Source organism: Vitis riparia, chromosome 3 (assembly GCF_004353265.1).
Source record: "Vitis riparia cultivar Riparia Gloire de Montpellier isolate 1030 chromosome 3, EGFV_Vit.rip_1.0, whole genome shotgun sequence".
In the NCBI taxonomy this organism is placed as follows: domain Eukaryota; kingdom Viridiplantae; phylum Streptophyta; class Magnoliopsida; order Vitales; family Vitaceae; genus Vitis; species Vitis riparia.
Window position 1 is genome coordinate 4,062,675 of NC_048433.1, and position 21,726 is coordinate 4,084,400.

At 37.9% G+C, this 21,726-nt stretch overlaps 5 protein-coding genes across 5 annotated transcripts; 1 reads left to right on the forward strand and 4 right to left on the reverse strand.

Moving 5' to 3' along the window:
- Positions 1–597: 597 nt before the first annotated feature.
- LOC117911756 lies at positions 598–1,529 on the reverse strand. Its single transcript, XM_034826181.1, has one exon. It carries the CDS (start codon positions 1,429–1,431, stop codon positions 907–909), a length of 525 nt encoding a protein of 174 aa, XP_034682072.1. The 5' UTR covers positions 1,432–1,529; the 3' UTR covers positions 598–906.
- A 421-nt stretch (positions 1,530–1,950) lies between these two features.
- LOC117911444 lies at positions 1,951–2,964 on the reverse strand. The gene has a single exon (XM_034825822.1). It carries the CDS (start codon positions 2,881–2,883, stop codon positions 2,167–2,169), a length of 717 nt encoding a protein of 238 aa, XP_034681713.1. The 5' UTR covers positions 2,884–2,964; the 3' UTR covers positions 1,951–2,166.
- A 2,113-nt stretch (positions 2,965–5,077) lies between these two features.
- Positions 5,078–8,067, forward strand: LOC117911369 (pentatricopeptide repeat-containing protein At2g15980). Its single transcript, XM_034825715.1, is given in 3 exon segments — positions 5,078–6,498; positions 6,501–6,930; positions 7,039–8,067. Coding segments are annotated over 2 exon segments (1,494 nt in total). The 5' UTR covers positions 5,078–5,294; the 3' UTR covers positions 6,791–6,930; positions 7,039–8,067.
- A 1,006-nt stretch (positions 8,068–9,073) lies between these two features.
- Positions 9,074–11,461, reverse strand: LOC117911370 (CASP-like protein 5C1). The gene is made up of 3 exons (XM_034825716.1): positions 11,160–11,461; positions 9,456–9,588; positions 9,074–9,372 (listed from the first exon to the last, which is right to left on the reverse strand). Exons 1-3 carry the CDS (start codon positions 11,288–11,290, stop codon positions 9,178–9,180), a joined length of 459 nt encoding a protein of 152 aa, XP_034681607.1. The 5' UTR covers positions 11,291–11,461; the 3' UTR covers positions 9,074–9,177.
- A 1,296-nt stretch (positions 11,462–12,757) lies between these two features.
- On the reverse strand, positions 12,758–20,879 carry LOC117911909 (mitochondrial import receptor subunit TOM6 homolog). Its single transcript, XM_034826343.1, has 2 exons — positions 20,611–20,879; positions 12,758–13,130 (listed from the first exon to the last, which is right to left on the reverse strand). The coding sequence occupies exon 1, from the start codon at positions 20,806–20,808 to the stop codon at positions 20,644–20,646; it is 165 nt and encodes a 54-aa protein (XP_034682234.1). The 5' UTR covers positions 20,809–20,879; the 3' UTR covers positions 12,758–13,130; positions 20,611–20,643.
- Between the last annotated feature and the right edge of the window lie 847 nt (positions 20,880–21,726).

Below are 21,726 nucleotides of genomic sequence, written 5' to 3' on the forward strand. Positions count from 1 at the left end.
CAGGGTTGATTAATTGGGGGAGGGGATAAGCATGCCCTTGGCCGCCGGCCGGTGCGTGAGCCCCACGGGGTTGAATTTTCTGATTTTGAGTAGCCATTTCATGTGTTCCTCATGAACCGTCGTTCCCACTTACAAATTCATGAGCCATCCACTAGGCCGCTAGTGCGCAGTACTGTTCTGTGGTTAATCCTAGCCTACATACAATGCGTTTGGGCCTCACATTGTGCTTTTTCATCTTCTTTCTCCTTATGTTCCTCGGTGAGAGAGAAGTTTCATGCCATTTCCCCCACAGAAAGCAACAAAAAGGTCCATGGTCGGAAGCTCTAAGCCCCCACAAAAGAATGCGTACAGTGGATACATATAATTGGATTGGTATTAGATTTCACATCAAATTATGAATGGGAGGTAATTCATCTTCTTGGGTCGTGTTTGGGCTTTGTCAAATAAGTCAACCCATTCTAATACGAATAACAATGGTGTAAAAAATATAAATTCTAATACTAATTGTGAACCAAAATTTTTGTGTGTGGTCTTGGATTTGGATTTGAAGAGCTTGTAAAGCAAGTACATTGAACAACACTTTTGTTGGGTCAAAGATTATAGAAACCTCAGCCTCAACTACTACTTCTTAATCAAAATCCTGTTGATTATACATTCATTTGCTGCAATTCCTCAACCAGTGAACGTTTGATTCTGATCACAAATTTATGGGGAAATTCTTCAATTTCGAGGGTCTATGGCCATTTTAATTTTGGACATATAAAATACTTGATCAGAACTCAAACCCAAATGGTAAACATGACTCTGAAGTTATCGGTGAACCGGAAAATAAAACCATCGAATTTTGTAATTAGCCATGGCGTGATCGTCACTGCCGGTACTGCTACTGCTACCCACTGTCATCGCTCATTCCTCCGGAACCATGGTCAGGTTCGTAGTAAAATCACGGCCACGACGGCCATGTTGGCCACGGCCGCCGCCACCCTTTTCTCTTCTCTTTTCAATCAATCTTCCACTGCCGTCATCGGCGTCCTCTAGTCGGGTTGCCTTCACATACTCCTTCTGGGAAAACGCCACCTGCCCCAGTACTCCTTTTCCGCAACACCCACATCCCTTTGCACCACCCCTCATGAGAGCTTCACTCGCCTTGACGGCCAAAGAGGCCATCTCCTCCGCGCGGAGCGGCCGCTTCAACCAACTCATTGGCAGCGCAAAGTAGAGCTGATCCGGCTGAAGCTCATCGTCGCTGTTTATGGCCGAAATGAAGTCGTCAAACTCCATATCATCTGAATTACAGATAAAACAAGCAGGGTTCTTCTGCAGCAGGAATGAGACCTTCACCGGACATGGAACCTCCTGAAGCTTCCCATCTTGGAGAATCAGCTTCGCGGTGGCGACAGACGTAGACTCGCAGGAGCTGCAAATTCCCATGGCCGAGTCAACTCAGTAGGGCGATGTTGTCTATGATTATTATTATTATACTAGGGGAATAGAGTTTAGATATGGTTGTTTGTTTATTTCTAGGGGCAGATAATACCTGATACCTATTTCTTTGTCACCACGTCGGATTCTTGACATTGGTCGTCTTTTTCTTACTCATTTTTCTAGGAAAATGCCTTTGAAACTACGAAGTACGCTGTTGCATAAATGGTCAGCCATCAATTCCTTGTTGCCCAAGTTATTCTAATTATAATAATAATACAATGTATTTTTACTTCAAATGATATAGATTTTATTTTATATGAATTGTAAGTTAAAAAAAAAAAAAAATTATTTTAGCTTTGCAATATTGGAGAGTCTGAAGATCGCTTTAACTTTTTGTCGGGGTATAGAAGGAGAGAGTATTTCTTCCCCAGCTTCTAAGCACTGGACCAGGCTTTGTATCCGAAACAATTCAGGTGGGGTAAGAACCGTACGATGCCTCGATGAATGGCTACTTTGGCCACAAGATCAATGAAATTATATATATATATATATATATAGAAGGTTGAAAAAAGATAACACACTAGCTGGAGCATATGGGGTTATGGGGATTAATTAATTTGGACACCTTTTTCTCCATTTCCCCCTAGCTCCTGCTCATACCCCTCTACGCCCACATCCCACACACACACACACACAACATTAGGATTCAGAAATGGAACTCTTTCAAACCAAAGGCAAGCATCAAGACCTAGACATCAAGGACCCAACGACCCCAGCAATCAAAGTTGTCGGATCACCTAGAACTGCGGAGACAACAAACTGCATAGCCAAGCCAGCCATCTCACAGCATTTCTTCGCTTTGCCTTTACTCTTATGATGATGTGCCTGGAGTGTGCTTTTGATGCTTGGAATTCTCGTCTCCAACTTCCTACCATTTCCCCGCCCATAATATATCTCATGCCAGCTCTCCACCAGCATTTCCTTCACACACGCCACGTGCAGATTATACTTCTTGCACTTTGATCTATAGCTCCAGCTCCTTCCCTTCCTCCCGCACCGATCACACGAGGCGCTCACCTTCCTATACAGATACAGCTTCATCTCCCCATCGTCAAGCACCATGGGGAGCCTCGCACAGCAGGGGTGGAGGTCGAACCCGCAGGAGTTGCAGTGGTATAAGAAGCCGGTGATGTCCTTCTCGCAGGCGTTGCAGAAGCGGGCAGCATCGCCAGGCGGCCTGGGGAGGAACTGAAAGGAACACTTGGTATAGAAAGGGTGGGTGATGGAGGGTGAAGGAAGGGCACAATGTGTGTGAAGATCATAGTCACATATGCTGCACTTGTAGCGCGATCCTATCCCAGCTTCCTTGCAGCCATCACACTTGAATGGAAGCTCAATATACTCAAACTTGAGCTTGTGTTGGGGGTGGCTGAAGTGAGGTATCTCATTGTATTTCATTGTTTTTGGTAGTCTCCACCAAACAACACAAGGGAATTATATAGCCAACCAGGAACACTACTGTTGGGTAAAGTGATCAGAATCCCAGAAAACCAGTTTAGGATTTCTGATTAGGATTATCTCTTGGCTTCTTGATGAAGCGAGTGGGGATTTATGCTTAGGAATGGTGCTAAATGAGTGTATATAAGAATCCAGGCTGCGTCAAGAAGGCTAGAGAGGGAGACATAAGGCATAAGGTCCATGTCCCACAAAAGAATACGAATTTTCACTTTTTTTTTCTTTGGATTTCCCACCCTTCTAATGGATGTACACCAAACGAATTATGAACACATCATTCAGGGACCTCTATCTGTATCATCCCAGCATCCATATACTTATACTAGTCGCCCCACCTGATCTTGAATTCTTGATCCAAACACTATCTCTATACAGGGGAATGTATCAAAATAGTTAAACTAAAATATCCGGAGTACAATTTGTAAAGTCATATGTATATTTCTAGGCTCATGCCTCACTTAAAATCTGGGGGTTTCATTAGAGGATACAGGAACTTAGCATCTAAAAAGTGGATCATATGAGATTTAGTAGATTAATTTAGATAATATTCGGGTTTCCAATATTATAATTGTTGTGACAGTCCAAGTATACATCTGACATCATGGGGTGCTCTTTGATGGAGAATAACTTGCCCATATTTCTCACTATCTTATATCAGAGGCTGACTTGGAGGACAAATTCTTCTTATCCCTAGTACTAATTTTGTGACATCAATAGAAATCCCTTTGATTATGTTATATGATCAGATCAACAGGATAATAATATTCATTTGTAGCTTAATTAAGCAAGGCGATTATCGCTTACTTGGCTTGTTCCCTAATTTTCGAATGATGAAGCTTAATTCCCACAAATGGAGACAACATGTGATGCATTTTTGGAGGAATAAATTCTGAAGTATCGGCATAAATACTGCTTAAAGATCAGTTGGGAATGAGACCAGGTTAACTGTTAAACCTGATCAAAGGACTGATCATGCTTCACTTTCCATGTTCTAGATGTTAAAACACAGTAAAAGCATTGATTGCTATCGCCATTGTCATTGCCATCACCTTCGTCATATGTTGATGAAATATTCTTTTCTCAATACCCTCATCCACCATTGCTGCCACTAAGGATTTCACAGTGACATGCAGCTTCTTTATGACTACACGTTCAACAGTAGTATTTATATGAAGCTTGGTAATGGCTCAATGGTTGAAAGCCAACATGGAGAATCTATCCTTTTCTGGTCAACAACACTGAAAGTATAGAAGAAACAACAATCAAAGAAATATATCCCAATAGGACTAGTATTACTACTGTTGTGGTTCTAGATTGTTTTCTTTAATTTTCTCCCTTTTTCTTTTTGTTTCTTTAGGTACAAAAGAATATGTTGATAGGTGCAAGTGATCATATGTGGCCTAATTATCCACATCCACTCATTTGTAATTGTACTTGCAAGGATGAAAAACGGGGGAAATGAATATGATTCTTTTCTCTTGTCCTTCCCCCAAATTGTTCCCTTTTTCTGGCTCATCTGCTAGTTCTGCAAATTCTTTGATTTTATCCATGTATCCTTGAGAATATGGAGTGAGATTGATAATTTTGTTATCATTGTTGTACTCAAATAAACCTATGTTGTTGCAAAAATAGTAACCTTAGCTGGGGTTGATTTGGTTTTTCTTTCATCCTATAATCGAAAAACAAGATCACGAGTAAAACAACCTTATTACTTTGTATCTCACTTTATCGTTCATTTGTCTATATATTAATATCGTTCTTTTGTATTTTGATTTTATTTATTTATATTTGATCATATTTATTTATATCGTAGTCTCGTATGTCTGTTATCATCTAACGATATAGGTTTATTCTAGCATTTTTAATCATTAAGATTATAAGTTCGACAAATACGGGCCGATGCCCTAATATTTTTTTTCTTTTTTATCAAATTAATAAAAATGTCCCATATGATGTTTAAAGTAAAATAAAACATTATGAGGGGGAGGAAGCCCTCACTCCTCAATTTGAATGTTGCTTTCCAAAAGGAATTGCTCAAAATGATATGGAGACTTGGTCTAAAGTAAATTGTACAATAGCATATTGAACTACTTTGTGAACAAAGAAAGAAAAAGAGGAAAAAAGAAAAGGTGAAATCTTATATTAGGTTGAGTGAAAGAGTAGTGATTTGTAGATTTTGATTCTTTGGACGAATGTTAAGATTTCATTGTTAATGGAACTCTTTGAATGAATTGTTAAATAATTATTCATAAATAATTGTGTCGAGGTCGACTGCAGTTTTCTTTCCTGTTGTTTCTCGGCAACCAAACAAAGCCCACTTCAACTCACCAAGGTCTCTCTCTCTATATGTATATATGTATATGGTTTGCAACAGTCAAATTTTGAATGGCGTTTCTAAGGTTAAGCAAATTTTATTCACACCCCTAGCCCGTAAAACCCTTTGTCTCTCCTTGTCTTCCTTGCCATCCGATCAAAACCCTACCAAAACCCTAATTTCAACGGCCGTTTCAATTCTCCGACACCAACGTTCGAAGTCCCGATGGAGCCATCTCCAATCTCTGTTCCCGAAAGGCTTCACCCCCACCGAAGCTTCCCAAATTGTTCTCCAAATAAAAAACAATCCACATCTTGCTCTCTCCTTCTTCCTCTGGTGTCATCACAAGTCCCTCTGCAACCACACCCTCCTCTCCTACTCCACCATCATTCACATTCTTGCTAGAGCTCGCCTCAAGTCCCAAGCTTTAGGCCTAATTCGGACAGCAATTCGGGTTTTTGATGATTCGGATGAATGCTCATCACAGCCTCCGAAAATATTTGAATCGCTTGTCAAGACGTATAATTCGTGTGGGTCAGCTCCATTTGTGTTTGATTTGTTGATTAAAGCATGTTTGAATTCGAAAAGGATTGAACAGTCGATTTCTATTGTTAAAATGCTTAGGTCTCGGGGAATTAGCCCGACAATTAGTACATGTAATGCTCTGATTTGGCAGGTTTCACGGGGTCGGGGTTGTGATGCAGGTTATGAGGTTTATAGGGAGGTTTTCGGGTCTTGGGATGATGAAATCAATGAAAAGGTTAGGGTTAGGGTTAGGGTTTGCCCAAATGTGCATACATTCAATGCATTGATGGTTTGTTTTTACCGGGATGGTGGGGTGGAGAAGGTGGAGGAGATTTGGGCTGAAATGGGGGAATGGGATTGTAATCCAAATGCCTATAGCTATAGTGTTCTAATGGCAGCATTTTGTGATGAAGGGAGGATGGGAGAGGTTGAGAAGTTATGGGAAGAAATGGGAATTAAGAAAATGGAGCATGATATCGTGGCGTATAACACAATAATCGGTGGGTTTTGTAGAATTGGGGAGATTGAGAGGGGAGAAGAGCTTTTCAGAGAAATGGAATTGAGTGAGATTCAGAGTACTTGTGTTACTTACGAGCATCTTATTAACGGGTATTGTGAAATTGGAGATGTTGATTCAGCAGTACTTTTGTACAAGGATATGTGCAGGAAAGGTTTCAGGGCAGAGGCAAGAACTGTTGATGGGATGATTCTCTTACTTTGTACAATAGGAGGGTTCATGAAGCTTTGAAGTTATTGAGGGTTGCAATGGGAAATGTTGAATTTGCGCCAAAGGGGAAGAGTTATGAGACTCTGATAAAGGGTTTTTGTGAAGAGGGGAAGATGGAAGAGGCATTGAAACTTCAATCAGAGATGGTGGGGAAAGGGTTCAAACCGACTCTTGAGATTTATAGTGCTTTTATTGATGGTTATATGAAACAAGGGAACAAAGAAATTGCAGAAACCTTAAGGAAGGAAATGTTCGAAACTCAAATGCAGCAGGAAGAGAATTAGATGAATTTTGTTTGTTGACAGGAGCCAACTCCTTAGGTCACAAGAGTAACCAGTAACCTGTACTTAATGACCCAAGTTACTGCATGCTTACTTGGTTGATTCTTGCTGAACCTAAAAAGCATCTTGTTGAACATAACTTGGTAAGTTGTCCACTGTCTGGTCTTGTTATGTGCTTCTTACCCTTTTAATTAAGGTTTCTGGTGCAAGATTCCACCTATGGTTAATGAAATATTTTGCTCATGTTACAGGTACATATTTGATGGGCACATGATTTTTTTGATTCTGTATCTTAAAATAAGTGAAATAAATTTTGATGGTGGTGAGGTATTATGTCTGCAACCGAATGGAATGCATGATTTGAATTGCTTATTACAGTGGTAGTGACAAGAGTTGTGAACATAGACTCGAATGCATAAGTAGCTGTAGTAAATCAGTTCATTAAGGGGAGGGTGTATATTCAAACCCATGTTTTTTATCCTGAAGAATTTCAACTCCATTCCATTAAGAGCATGCATCATTTCAATGTTAAATCTTGTTATTGTAGTGAGTGGCATGGGAAATTCATAGGACAGAAAAAGGCTTAAGACTGCTGCCCCACTCAGTGTGGCTTGGTGCATTGGGAGGAAGCTAAATAAAAGTAGGTTTAAAGGGCAGGGTTTTCTGTGGAAAAAAAAAAAAATTGGAGGACATAATTCTCAGGTTTTTCTGGGTAGATGGTGAAATGTAAAACAGAAGGAGATGCCCTTTCTGAGGTTTTGTTGATGGCTTGGTTTGCTGCTGAGTTTGAGTCTGTCCTCTTGGTCTTGTTTTCATTTTGGTCTTGTTTTCTTGTTGTTTTATTCTTTGGATGTCACTTTGTTATTTGTATACATCCTGATCATGTGCGCTTGTTCTTGGGTCAATAACCCTTTGGGCATCTTTTTTGTGTTTACTAGCCCGAGCCTTTCAAAAGAAAAATATCAGATGTTGCGCATGGATAGCTGTTATCAGTTTCTATGAAATGATAGCTGTGATGGGAATTAGTGTGCATAGCCAGAAAAGGGCAATCCAGAACTACATTGCATAGCCAAGTTATCTAGAGAACAGAGGAGCTGCGAAGAGTCACAATGTGATTCTTCCCAACCTTCAATGACCCTGGTTTCGTCCTTCTTTGGCAATGTAATTCCACACTTCCTAGTTTGAATTTCCAAAGGGAAATGACTTTTGCTTGTAAATGAAATATTTGTACGATGTACTGGATTGAATCATTTAATTTGATCCCTATTCATTTGCACCAATCTGTGTTCTTGGCCTTGATGATGGATTTGTTCAATTCTCAAATTGGTTTTGTATTTGGATCTGCATTTACTCCACATCTAGGTTGTGTCTCTGGTTGGTTCTCCTATTATATACCAAACCGAAGACTAGTCCTATTTTTTTTATATTTGTTGAGCTCTGTTATTTTGCCGATTCCTATTAGCATTGCAATATTTTAAGCTTTTTCTCCATGACGATGAGATTTGTGTTTTACTGCTATGTGGTTGTTATCAGAGAAAATGGCATCATTTCGAAAATTAGAAAATACTATCAACAGAGAAGAAAAGTAATTCAAGTTGCTGTTAAAACAACTCGATATGGATGTCTTTGTCCAGAAACACCCAGAATGAGTCTGAATTAGGGCTTTCCAATCACTTTCTCTGTCAGTAATGACTTAAATAATTTAACAGATTGCTTAGTTTTCGCCCAACACCTAATCAAGGATGACAGATAGCTGATTGTTGCATATTTGTATTTATATATGTGTCCTTGCCAAGATAGATATGATTTAAGGTATTCCTACTTCATCTAACCTACTTGGGCTTTGGATGCATCCATCACTTTCTGTTGGGAAATCACTTCTATGGAAACAAACAATCCTAAAGAAACCCAGCAGATTGCATTGTTTACCTACCTTAAGCGATAAGGCTAACGAATTTTGAATGTGTTATTCTTAAGACAGTCATGGAGACACATGAATATTATGTCTCCATCTCCCTTCTCCACTTGTGTTTAGGACGTATCTCTGCCAACATCAAAGTGGCCAGAATGTGAAGTGAGAAAAATGGTAAGAAATCCTTTTGGATCTGTCAATTTATCCCAATATATTTGTTTCTTCTACTTTATGAAGATTCTCAAAATTTTCATTCTTATTGTTCTTCCCCTGCATATAATTTGCTTTATGTCCATGGTTTAACAAAATCTTTCTCCAGTCTTATTATACCATTGAAATGTTTCTGCTCATACAGTCACCAAAATACCTGTAGCTGTATGTTGAAGATCATCTCTTTTTAAAATTTTAAGATTATCAATATACACAAAATTTGCACTAAGAATAATATTGAATTTTGGCATTGAACAACAGGTGAGGATCACAATGTGGGGAGCAACCAAAGATTGAAAAGAAATGAACCAAAAGACAGAAACCAGGACAAGAAGGCCATAGCTGCGGATATCTGATATCTACTGCAAAACTTTATAGGGTAGTAGGAGGCATCAGATTTGAGCAGGACGTCGACCACACCAAGTGTTGAGGAAGCTGCAGCAAGTGTGAGAATTGATAAGACCTGCCACGGAATATATTCACTCATCACAAGTTGTTGGAGGTAAATACACCATCTGGGTGTAAATGAATCAGAGCAAGACATACCCAATCTCCTAGGACAATGATCAGCAGTATTCCTGGCTGGCGGAGAGGGCATTTAACCAGGACAGAGTATCCATCCACCAGTGCCAAAGTGAAACTCCAAGGAATAACCAAACCCATGATTGTAACCAAATAGCTGCAGAACCAGAAAAAATAAATTGGGAACAACAAACATTAAAAACCCTTTGATAATTCTGATTCAAGAAGCACAGTTGTACTAAAAATCAGCTTAAACAAAACCCCTTCTTAACTAAATAAATTCTATACTCAGTATTGTTGCAGTGTACTGCTCCACCATGTATTGTTCATAAAATCATTGCAGGAAATTTGAGATGAGGATAGCGTATTAGACAAGAAAAGTGACTGATTTTGTGCTTCTGAAGACAAACTTTTCTGCCTTTCTCTGTATTCTGTGGATCAGCTAGCGTTTAGCTCTCTCTCTGGTTGAATGCTTATCATTCTGATGATCTCCCCTTCTTGGAACTTAAACAAACAGATGGCAATATCTGTTTTTCTTTCTTCCCTTTTAGGAGGCCATCACATATGTTGCTTGTGGGTTCCTAACCCTAGTGTCCACTGCTGCATTACATCAAAATGTCATTTGTCAGTGGCTAACCTAGCCCATCCTCTGACCATTCCTTGAAATCGTGTCGAAGATTTGTAAATTTTTTGGAGAGGCTAATGTGAAAATTAAAAGGCAAAGAAGGAAAAATTCTGTAACCAACTCTAATAAAGGGGAACTGAACTCCATCAAAGAATTGTCCATCACATTGGTATACAGGTCATGCACAAATGCCAGGGTGACAATGTGGGAGTCTGCAAAAGGACCCATAATCACTCAATCAAACTTGAATGTCTATAGGCTTCCTTCAATGGGTGTCCTACTGAGGGTTTCTGCAGAAATCATTGAACTGGAGTTGGATTCTCTCATCAAATTTTCTGGAGGGTGGGATCTTATATGGCATTGGAGGGATACTGGATCACTGAATTTACCTGATAATATGCCACACTCACCAAAGATCTTCTTTGGATAAGAATTGAGGCTGAATCATATTCTTACAGGAATTGTGACATCAATTGTTGAATTCCTTCTCTCTTCTTTGTTTTCTTTGACAGGGAAGAAAAAATGTATTCAAAGCCACCAGAAGGGGCCAAACTATTACAGTGGTATACAGAAAACACCCCCAAAGAAAGGAAAGAAACCGTCACACCTTGAATTCCTCAAAATGGAAAGTTGCCCCAAACTTGTTTGATGACCTAGGATTGATCAACCTCTGGTTCAAAGAGGAAAATATGAGGATTCGCCTGTAGGTGAAGCGTCTAGAGAGATTACTCAAGAATTTGGGGGTTTATGTTGGCTGCCTATCTACTTGTGTTAAGACAAAAGGAAAAAAAAAAGAGGAAGAAGAAGAAACAAATCTAATGTGTTTCTCAATTTGTGATTGCAGATCCTGCCCATAAGATTCAAATAAGAATTTCATCCCTCCCATCACAGAAATCATCCAGCAGATGAATGTAACCAACTACCCATCCATTTTCTTAGAAAATTCAAGTCAAACAACAGGAAAATCTCAGCAAGTTTCAGCAACCCAATGTTCTCTGATAGAATCCATGAATTGAAAGAGGGGGAGTTGCAGAAGAAATATAAAAGCAAATCAATGTAATTCACTCAAAACAAAAGATGCAAAGATGAGAACTGAGGATTACCAGAAAGCTGTGTAGCTGTAGAACTCAACCCCCAAAGACATGAAAAGAAGAGAAGCAGAAGAGAATATGGTCTGGCCCAATCTCAAAGAGAAGCTAGCACTGGTCCCCACCGAGCCAGGTACTTCATCCATGGCTGTGTAGGCTCATCTTAGCCCTCCACTGCCATCCCAAGATTTTCATCAAATTCCCCCCAAAACAAAATATTGCTCCAATATGCCATCCCACAGTCGCAAGATTTATACACCTCTCTCCCTCTCCCACTCCCTCCCTCCCTTTTCATGTTTCAGGCAAGTTTTGAGGTTGGAACATGAACTCAGTTGATGATTGAATAATCAACTATCTTTTCATTATGTTGGATTTGACACTTGGAGCTTTATTTTATTTTTTTTATGGGAATTGACACTTGTTTTTGGTATTCTAGCTGTATATGGTATTTTGGAAGCATGTACATGAGGCCCATGAGTCATGACACAGACCAGCAAAAGCATAGGAGGGTGACCTTTCTCCTTCACATTTTCTCATACATACCGTGTCCATACAATAACTATACCACTGTGTTATTGGCAGCTAACACAGACCATCATACATGACCCTACTTCAGACTTATCATTATCCTGTCAATTTGCCAATAATATTAGATACCATCCAAGAAGTGTTTTATCTGGATTGAACTCATGTTTTTTGTTTTTATGGTTTTGTTTTTTCATGATGAAATTGTTTTTTGTTTTTTGTTTTTATGGTTGTTTTTTTATGATGAAATTGGGTTTAAAATCCAAGTCCATAATAATTCTACTTTTTTTTTTTCTCAACTTCCCACAAGAGGGCTGAACAGTTTCAAATTTCAGGTTCCTGATTCTCCTACTTATGAGAAGAATAAGGGAGCATGGGAAGTGGGACAGGCTCTGTGACTACGAAGCAAAACTCATAGGTTAAGGCATGTATTAAGGAGACTAACGGGAGTCAAAGTAGAGAGAAAAAAGGCCGCACTGACAAGGGGGAGAAGAAGAGCCAGTGCTTTGAAGGGGAGGTTAGGAAGTGGCCAAGTGTCAGAGTCATGGAGGCCTAACAATTAAAAAAATAGATGAGTGGTGTCCCTCAGAATTTGGGGGGTGACCCTACTTGGCACTTTTATTGTGGTTGGAGGCCATGAATCAATAGGATTAGCGATCTCTTTCAACTGAAGATTTTCACTGTTTGGGGTGTGTCGGCAGCCCCTCATTGGACGAACCACCTGCTCCTTCTCTGCTTTGCTTTGTTACTTCATTGTCCACCTTGTGGATTTCTCATAAACATTTTATGGGTTATTTTCTTCCAATTGACAAGACAACAAAATTTTTCTTTTTGGTTACTAAAAAAACTGGATAAAACAAGAGAAATGAATCTTCATTTATTATTTTCCATTGATTTCCATCGTTTGTATCATTTTTTTTCTAAGAAAATAAATAATTTCTATTTAATTATTGATATAACACTTTATTAGAAGAGAATTATTTTAAAAATACTTCTTGTTTGAAGTAAATTTGAATGGTGATAATATACTTCTCTTTATTTTCTCGAGAGAGAGAGAGAGAGAGAGAGAGAGAGGAAGCGACTGGAACGAAGAGAGGAGAGAGATCTTCCTTGGAATATAAACAGGTCGACATAATTCAGAGATTTGAGCCCCACCACATCACACAAAGTTCAGTTCACAAATTTTAAACAATGGTTCCAAGTGAATTGAAACACATGATATAGCTGCAACAGCCGTTGAACCTCAAGATGATTCAATGTGAATCAAGTAGTAATCAAAAGAAAACAAGAACCTAATTTAAGCCTCCCATACGTAAAATCCAAATGTGACCTATTCCATGGAAAAGATACACTGTTGTCATAGTTTTGCAGGGTAGAAAAGAAAGGAAGAAAAAGGGTTGAAGCTCACAAGCTCCTCTTAATCAAAGCAGATTTCTCCCCAGCCAGACCCACAGCATATACCTGGAAAAGGAAATATTAATCAGTTGAGTGATACATAAAAACAAAGCAAGTGTGTGTATGTCTCTTAGATATAAGGAAGCAAAAATAGTAGGGCAGTACAACCATGAATCTCCACTGGTAGGACATGTTTCCACATACAACAACCACACTTGCTATAACCGCTGTGTTCGGTGTTATACTTCTGGGCCACTCAATGCTATCTTAATGATTCATGGCATCACATTCTTTTGCTAAGTAGGGATCAGAGTGGGGTAACTTGCTGCATTTTCAAAGCTTCAACGGCTAGTGCTGTAAAATATGGCCAGAAGCTAAGGCTAACATTACACTGGCTTTGCAATGCAAGTAAAAGAAAAACGGATGAGGAATTTTATCCTTTTTTAAGGAACATTTTTACAATAGCTGAAACAATTGGGCCATCTTGGAGAATGGAACTCATTTGGAGCAAGAGTAATAAGATTCAGGCAATAGAAATCAAGAGTAGCTAATGTGATGATTAGGGTCCTTTGGAGAGTGACCACATTTGCTATCATCTAGGCGATCTTAATTCGAGAGAAATGCCAGAATTTTTGAGGCAGATACAGATTAATGGAGTCATTGTGGGACTCAACATTTTTCCATCTTCACTTTGGGCCTCAATCTCGAGTGCTTCAAGAGGAGTGAGCATGATTTGCTTGGATTGGAGTACTGCCTGCTCTTCTACCATTAGACATATGGAGGTTTCCTCAGAGTGAAAGCCCTCTCCAAGTGCCACCTCAAGCTTAATTTCAATGGTTGAAAGACTTCTCCCAAGTTTTTTAGGGAGTGGCCATTGAGGCTGAGATCCTTGCACTATTGGAAGGATGTACCATTCCAAACACATCGGTTTGACAATCTCTTGCTAGAGGGAGACTTGAAAGTGGTGATTGATTGGGTATCTAATAGAAGGCAAGGTCACTGGAAATTAGACCCCAAGCACACAAAATTGTAGACTTGGCTAAAGCTTTGAGTTGCTATTTTCTTGGATTCCTAGGATGGCAAACCACACTGCAAATAGCTTAGCTAAATAAGGGGCTTCTCATTCAGTGTCCTTCGAGGGAGACTTTTTGCCACCTTGAGTTGTATTCTTATGTGCTACTGTATTTACCTTGTGATTCTTGCCTTATTCTTCATGGCTTCTATAACTGAAGGATTGCTCATCCTTGAACTGGTTTTACTCATATTCAATAAAATAAATTGTTTTCAATCCAAAAAATAACATAATAATAATAATTCAAAGAGAAGAAAGTGAGGGCAAAATGAGACTAGTGAACTGCTCGGGTTCGGCTTTCTCATGAATTATCTCAAACCCATCTCAAAACCGAACTTAAGCCTATCAGCCTATTTCACAGTCAGACTGCTAAACAGCCTACCGATCAGAATAGCACTTAGTGATTAAACTTGGATAATTTGTCTTAGAACTTATTCCAAATTAGTATCTAATTGAGCAAATCTTGAGCCAAGCCCAACCACTCTCTATCTTATATTCCTATTGATAAAGCTATAAAAGACAAAGTCAACAGAAGAACCACAATTCTGGCAAAGAAATTCCCAGGCCACCTTTCATACAACCCATGCCATAAATTTTAAAATATATCATCATACTTTCCCAAACTAAATATGGATAATAACATCAAATGATCATAGAAGAAATTTTTTTTTCTTTTGATCAGAGATCATAGAAGCAATTTAGAGTTGTTAGATTGAATGGGTAGTAAAATAACTGAAGTACAACAGTTCTGTATATTGGATCTAATTTTGAGGGGTGGGGGAACTGCAATTAGGAGATACAATGCTAAGTTGCTGCCTTCTTCCTACCCAAGTCCTAAAGCACGCATATACACATCTATGGTACAAAATGGCAGAGTATAAAAGCACTAGGGCTGCAACTTGGGCCAGTTGGTCAGGTTGATGGCTAACCAGAGCATAATCAACATTAGCCCAACCCAACCTCATTTCTCTTAACTTGAGTTGAGTTCAGGTTGGTTAGATTATACTCATGTTGGTCAGGTTGATCGGGTTGCATAATTCAAAATCCATCCATAATGTTTATATAAAAATTTAAATACTAAATAGGATAAAATTTCAAAATAGCAACAAAAAAGTTAAAATAAATTTATATATCTTACTAAAAAAATATATGATATGACGATATATGATATTTTTTCTTTAAAATATATATATCTATATAAACATGCATATTATTATATAGGATGATATATGATATTTTTTTCTTAAAAATCTAAAAAGAGAATGAATATTATTGCATAGGATAATATACATTATAAAGATTATAAAAACATTAAATCGGGTTTAGGTTAGGCCCAGGTTATCCAAACCTTGGCTTAAGTCGAACCCAATTTGAGCTCGAGTTGAAAAGGCCTAACCAACCCGAGTATTGAAAATGATTGTCCAAGCTCATCCAAACGTCGGATTGGATTCAAGTTGCGTCAGGCCAAGCTACCAAAGTTGCACCCTAAAAAGCACCCAAAGCAATGGAAAAACCTAGATGAGCAGGAAGTGTTTAAGAGAAACAAAAGAAAGAAGGAGATAGAAATAGTATTTCCTTCTATTAAAGGCAAGTATAGCAAGAGATCAACACAGGAACGAAGAACTCCTTACTAGCCCATGGTAGGGCCACATATGCTTCCTAGATGGTACCGAAAGAGATTTAAGGAGAGGATCCTGGTATCATCATTGAGAATGTTTGTCATTTCCAAAAAAAAAAAATCAAATTCCTTTAAAAAAATAAAAATAAAATAAAGTTTATTTAAATGTACTAATAATATAGGAAAAAAAAACCTATCTCATTTATAATCTTTTTTTTTTTCTAACATCAATAGTTGAGGGTAATGAAATAGTGAAGACCCTTGTTTTTTTTTTTTTTGATAGACACAAATAGAATATTTATATATATATATATATATGCACACACACACTCTAAAAGGCTAATAAAAAACAAGCAAAGGTATACAAAGGCGCCAAATGGCCAAATAATGCTAAGGGAAAGTAAAAAAAAAACAAATCTCCTGCCTCACTTAGAGTTTAGCCAATCAATGAAGTCCAACACAGATAAAAAGCTATCACTTATGCACATTCTAACCCACTCCCAAAAAATATACATGAAAATTTGCTTGATTACTTGGGCCCCTTTTTTAATGTTTTCAAAAGCTCACCTATTTCTTTCTTTTCAGGTTGTCCAAAATAAACACAAGGAGGCAACTCTCTGGGCCCTCATCCTCTTCTTTCCAACACAAGAACCATTCTAACTAAAAAAGGTCACCCTCACAGTAGAGTATATCACCCATTTTCCCTTAAAAGAGTATAAATAAGATGTCACAACATGATTGCTTTCGAATAGTGAGGGAGGATATGATCAACTATTTCTTCATTGCCTTTGCACAAATAGCATCTATTTGGAATTCTCCATCCCCTCCTCCTAAGTTGGTTCAATGTCAAAACCTGCCCCATATGAAGAAACTCACCCTCAACAAAATCTAAGGATTCCAAACCAAGCTTGTAAGAAACACCTTTGAATTTTCAATGGAAAACTAGGAATAATAAGACTTAATAGAGAATTTGCCACATCTTATGTGCTACCAAACCATCTTATCCCCTATACCACCAAAAATCAACAACACTTGTAGTTTCCTGAAAAAGGCTTCCACTTCATCTAGTTCCCAATCTTGGATTTGTCTTGTGAACCTAGGGTTCAAACACCCATCCTCCCCAATCTGCTCCCACATCTTGGCTATTCATGCATCTTTGGAGGAAGCTATTGAGAGTAGCATAAGGAAAGCTTCACCTAAGGGTTCATCCTTACACCACTTATCCATCCAAAACTTTACCCTCTACCCATTTCCCACCTTGAAGGCCCCTTTGCTTTTAAGGCCTTCCCACCCACTCCTAATGGTCTTCCACACCCCCACCCCATACCTTTCCCTCACTCCTCTGGAGCACAATCCCCCCTTCTTCTTCCCCATAATTAATAGCTTCCAAAGGGAGTCGCTCTTGCAAGCAAATCTTCATAACCACTTGTCAAGCAAAGCTTTGTTGAGGATGGATAGACTTATAATACCCAAGCCCCCCATATTTCTTCTACTAACAGATTAAAGACCAATTGAATAAATGTGGTCTGCTCTCAAGGGCCCCTTCCCCGCAAAAGAAATCCCTTTGGATCTTTTCAAGCCTCAAACTCACCTTGCTCCAAATAATGAAGAGAGACATAAAATAAATTGACAAACTAAAACGCACACTATTAATCAGAGTCAATCTACCTCCCTTTGATAAGTACTGGCTTTTCCACAGAGCAAATAGTTTTTGAAATCTATCCTCAATCACATCCTAAACCCAAGTTGATTTGAAAGTAGCTCCTAACAGAAAGCCAAGATATCAAGAAGGAAGGGTTCCACTCTGCAACTCAAGACCTTAGCAAGCTCACCCACATTGGCAACCTCACCCAACAAGAATTAACTCATTTTTCTCCAGATTGATCTTAAGGCTTGAGATTACTTCAAACCACATGAAAATCCACCTCAAGTACTCCATTTTCTCCTATGAGACATCGCAAAGGATAAGATATCATTAACAAAAAGTAAGTGGGACACTTCAATTCTCACTCCCCCTCTTCCACCACTTGAGAAACCCGAGATGAAACTCCCTTCCTTTGCCCTATTTAGGATAGATGAGAGAGCCTCCATAGCTAGGATTAAGAGATACGGGAATAAAGGATCACCCTACCTCAATTCTTTAGAACTCTAAAAGAAACTTGAAGGGCTTCCATTTACCAAAACAGGGAAACGAGCAGCAGAGATCCACCACTTGATCCAACTTATCCACTTAAGGCCAAATCCTAAATAATATGATCAAAAGCCTCCTCAATATCCAATTTACAAATGATCTCCTTATCAGCACATTTTATCATAAAGTCAATAGCTTCATTAGCAACAAGGACAACATCAAGAATTTGTCTTTCCTCCACAAAGACATGCTAGAACGTCAAGACCACTTTACCCACCATTTTTTAAAGCTTGTTAACAAAACAAACCCATGGTTATATGAACCAAATTGCATGGCTCCCAATCATTCCCAACACAATTCCAATACGATCAAAAACCAACCTATGAAAAATGATTGTACAACCAGATTACAGCATATGAGTAAAACACGCATGCCCTCTACTGCCTGCTAATTCAAGATAAAATGAAATTTTGCTAATTGATAAGAGAGGTATGTATGTACGTGTACACATACATACATGAAGAGTTATGCAAACATTCCCCTCTGGCTAGGTTGTATCATCTCTCAAGCACCACCTAATTATATGAGCTTTGTCAATGAAAAGTGGCCATAGACTTCACAACTCATGGACTTAAAACCAACAAGTGGCAAATTTAGATGAAGTCTCGCTTGGAGGCTAAGGAGATCCCTAGATCATGTTAAAATGTCCCTTATATTCCCCAACTCAATGAAAACCCTTCTTCAAAGTCAAGGGGATAGAGAAAAGATGAAGGAAGATTTAGCGCATGGCTCCCTTATGATTACTTTGGTGCATGAGGAAAGAGTGCAATTAAAGGATCTTCTGTCAAGAAGAGCTGCCACATCAAAGAATGATGGGGACCTTTTTGATATCCTTCTTCGAATGGTCTTGGGATGCAATGGGGATGGCGGTCGTCACAATGTTGGATTTATTATATAGCCTTAAATATGAATAGATAGGTCTTTTGTGGTCTGAGTTGTTCAATTGATTTTTCCCTTTCTTTTTGGTATACCACTTGTGTACATTGTGTGCAGCTCTTTTTGTTAGGCATTGATATTTTTTGATAGGATAGGCATTGATATTTTAATATTTTATCTATTTGTCTATCCAAAAAAAAAATCTGGCACCTAGAATTTAATCCACCAAACAATCTCTCCAACACCAACATATTTTCTACACTCCTACTTTCAGTGAATCTCATATATGTACATATATACATAAGCACTAAACACATACATACAAGCATTCATAAGCACCAAAAAGGGGCAGCCCTAATACGTGAGGAGGTATACAAGGGGTCACCTTCTTTCTCCATGAGGAAGCATACAAGGAGTCACCTTCTCACTCGATTTCAAATTAACAACTTATCCAACAAAAGTTTCACCTTTAGTTCTCTCAAACCCCATGGCCCTTCTTAAATTTTCTTTAGCGTTTAGTGTTGGGCTAGGCCCCTAGTCCAGCCCAAGCAGGTCGAAGTTGCTTCAAGTTTAAACCCATTTTAGTTGATGGTTTTTAGTAAGTGATTTTTGGGCCTGATCAAGCAACAGCTGGGCCTAAATTTTGAGGGGTTGAAATACCCAATTGGGTGTATTGAGAAAAAATGAAAGAGAGGAAAGAGGGAAATGACAGGTGTTGTTTTCTAAGCATTGTTTTAGGGATCAAAGCTGAAAATCCAAGATGAAGAGATGAAGCTTTTGTAGGGATTTCTTCACTGTTGTGGGAAAGCTCTTGTGGAAAAATCTCTCTATACTTGAGATGGTGAGTTCCCATCTCAAGTATTGGTATATTTCCATTAGCTACATTGTTTAGAAGCTATTAAGGAGTCGTATACCTATTTTCCATAAAAATGGAATAATCATTATTTGCAGTTTTTTACCTCCTTTAGGAGGATTTTCCAGCACTAAATTTTACTGTTCCTTGTTAATATCTCGTTGTTTCTTGTTGAATTATTATTGCTCTTTTCGTTAAGTGGTTGTTGTGGAAGGATTTTTGGCATGGTGTACATGATGTTATGCTATACTACTTGCCGTGCTTAACCATTCCCACAAGTGTTAAACCATCCTCCAAGTATTTAACTGTCCCCCACTAAGGTCCGTACATTTTCTTTGGTCAGAAAATGGCTGAATGGTCCATCTTCTCAAAAACATGTCATTGCCTGTTAGTCTCATAACCAAAGCATCACCAATAACTGCCTAAACAAGTGAGCTCTATATTACATATCTTATGCATTATCACTACCACCACATAACTCAAAAGACTAATACTTCTTTTGCACCTTACACATGAGCCTTTTACCTAATAAAACTTAAATTATAATCATTATCACTACATTATCTATATTACATATCTTAAGCATTATCCTAATAAAACTTAAATAATACTATAATAATCATTATCAAAAACCCCAGATCGTAATTCAACAAAAATATGAGTTTTTTCGTAGATAATTTATGGATTCCCACGGAACAAGAACAGATATAGAACACCCAATATAAAATTTTAATCCAAGACAGAAATTTCCAAATTCTAGCCCCAAAATAACAAACCCAACAAATCAAAACCTATCACCAACTAAACCAGATATAACTCCTTATCTTATCTGCGTGAATTTATCGTTTACCCAGAAAGCAAAATCTTTCTTTCTTGTTCTTTTCGTTTCATCAATTTTCTCAGCAATGAAACAGAGACCGATTGTTTTATTCTTACCTTCATGCGATTATGAGAAGTGCAGATGATGGATTAGAAATCAATCTTGAGCTCCTCTTTCTCATCAGAGAAGTAGTGGAGAATGTAGGGAGTGACCCTCACCACCGCTACCCATGCACCGAACATAACCACATGTGTCCGCAGCTGCTTCAGAGCCACGGCCTTGTCTGGCTTGCGGGCAAACATACCTGAAAACATTTTCTCGGCTTTCTTTGTCTGGACTTCGCGCGAGAAAGCTAAAACCCTAGATGATTTTTGGCTCTGATGCTCCCCTGGACTTGTGCTCGGGGTTTATAGGGTTTATGGTGTGAGAGTAGGAGACATATGGGCTCGGCCCAATTTGGCCCAATCACAATGTACCCATTAGCTATGGGCCAAACCCAGCCCACTGAAATTTCTCAAATTAGGTGCTCTGCCGCTTAAATTAATTTAATAATAATATGTTTTAATTATTTCTAATTCCAAAAATTAAATTAAATAAAAATTTTGTTAGTTGACATTAACAATAAAATAAGAAATTTAAAAAATTAAAAATATAATTAAAATAAAAAAATTAAAAATTAAATACAATTAAAACCAATAAAACTTAAAAATTAAGATATATTCTATTCTTTCTCATATTTATATTTTTTACTAATGTGATTTAGTAAAGTGAAAGTTAATATTTTATCTTTATATTTTTAGCTTTAAAGTTTTTCAAATTTTAATTGTATTTTTAATAATTTTTTATTTTATTAATCTCAAATTAGTTTTCACGGTAAAAAAATTTCAATTGATGTTATTAACCTGATAAATAAAAGATCATTTTGGGGAATAATTTTTTGACTTTTGAAAAAGAATATTTATTTAAAAATATCTTTAAATAAATTAAGATAAAACTGATTTATAAAATTTAACATATTTTTTTATTTATATTTTTAAAAATTAGCATTCAAAACCCATTTTTCGGACATAGAAAATTATCATAAATAAAAACAAAGAAAATAGAATAATATTTTTTGGAGGGACCCCAAAATCCATAGAAAGTACTAGGTGTTCCCTCCCCAATAATTCCTTTCACTTTCATGTACTTTGTATTTTCTGTTATCTCTTGAAGCACGTAATTCCAAACATCCT

Excerpts from the sequence above, each read along its gene's own strand:
- LOC117911756 (XM_034826181.1), bottom strand. The coding sequence starts at position 1,431 with ATGGGAATTTGCAGCTCCTGCGAGTCTACGTCTGTCGCCACCGCGAAG.
- LOC117911909 (XM_034826343.1), bottom strand. The coding sequence starts at position 20,808 with ATGTTTTCAGGTATGTTTGCCCGCAAGCCAGACAAGGCCGTGGCTCTG.
- LOC117911370 (XM_034825716.1), bottom strand. The coding sequence starts at position 11,290 with ATGGATGAAGTACCTGGCTCGGTGGGGACCAGTGCTAGCTTCTCTTTG. Across the intron at positions 9,589-11,159 it reads TACAGCTACACAGCTTTCTG|CTATTTGGTTACAATCATGG; the intron begins GTAATCCTCAGT and ends CTGGTTCTGCAG. Across the intron at positions 9,373-9,455 it reads TCATTGTCCTAGGAGATTGG|GTCTTATCAATTCTCACACT; the intron begins GTATGTCTTGCT and ends ATTCCGTGGCAG.
- LOC117911444 (XM_034825822.1), bottom strand. The coding sequence starts at position 2,883 with ATGAAATACAATGAGATACCTCACTTCAGCCACCCCCAACACAAGCTC.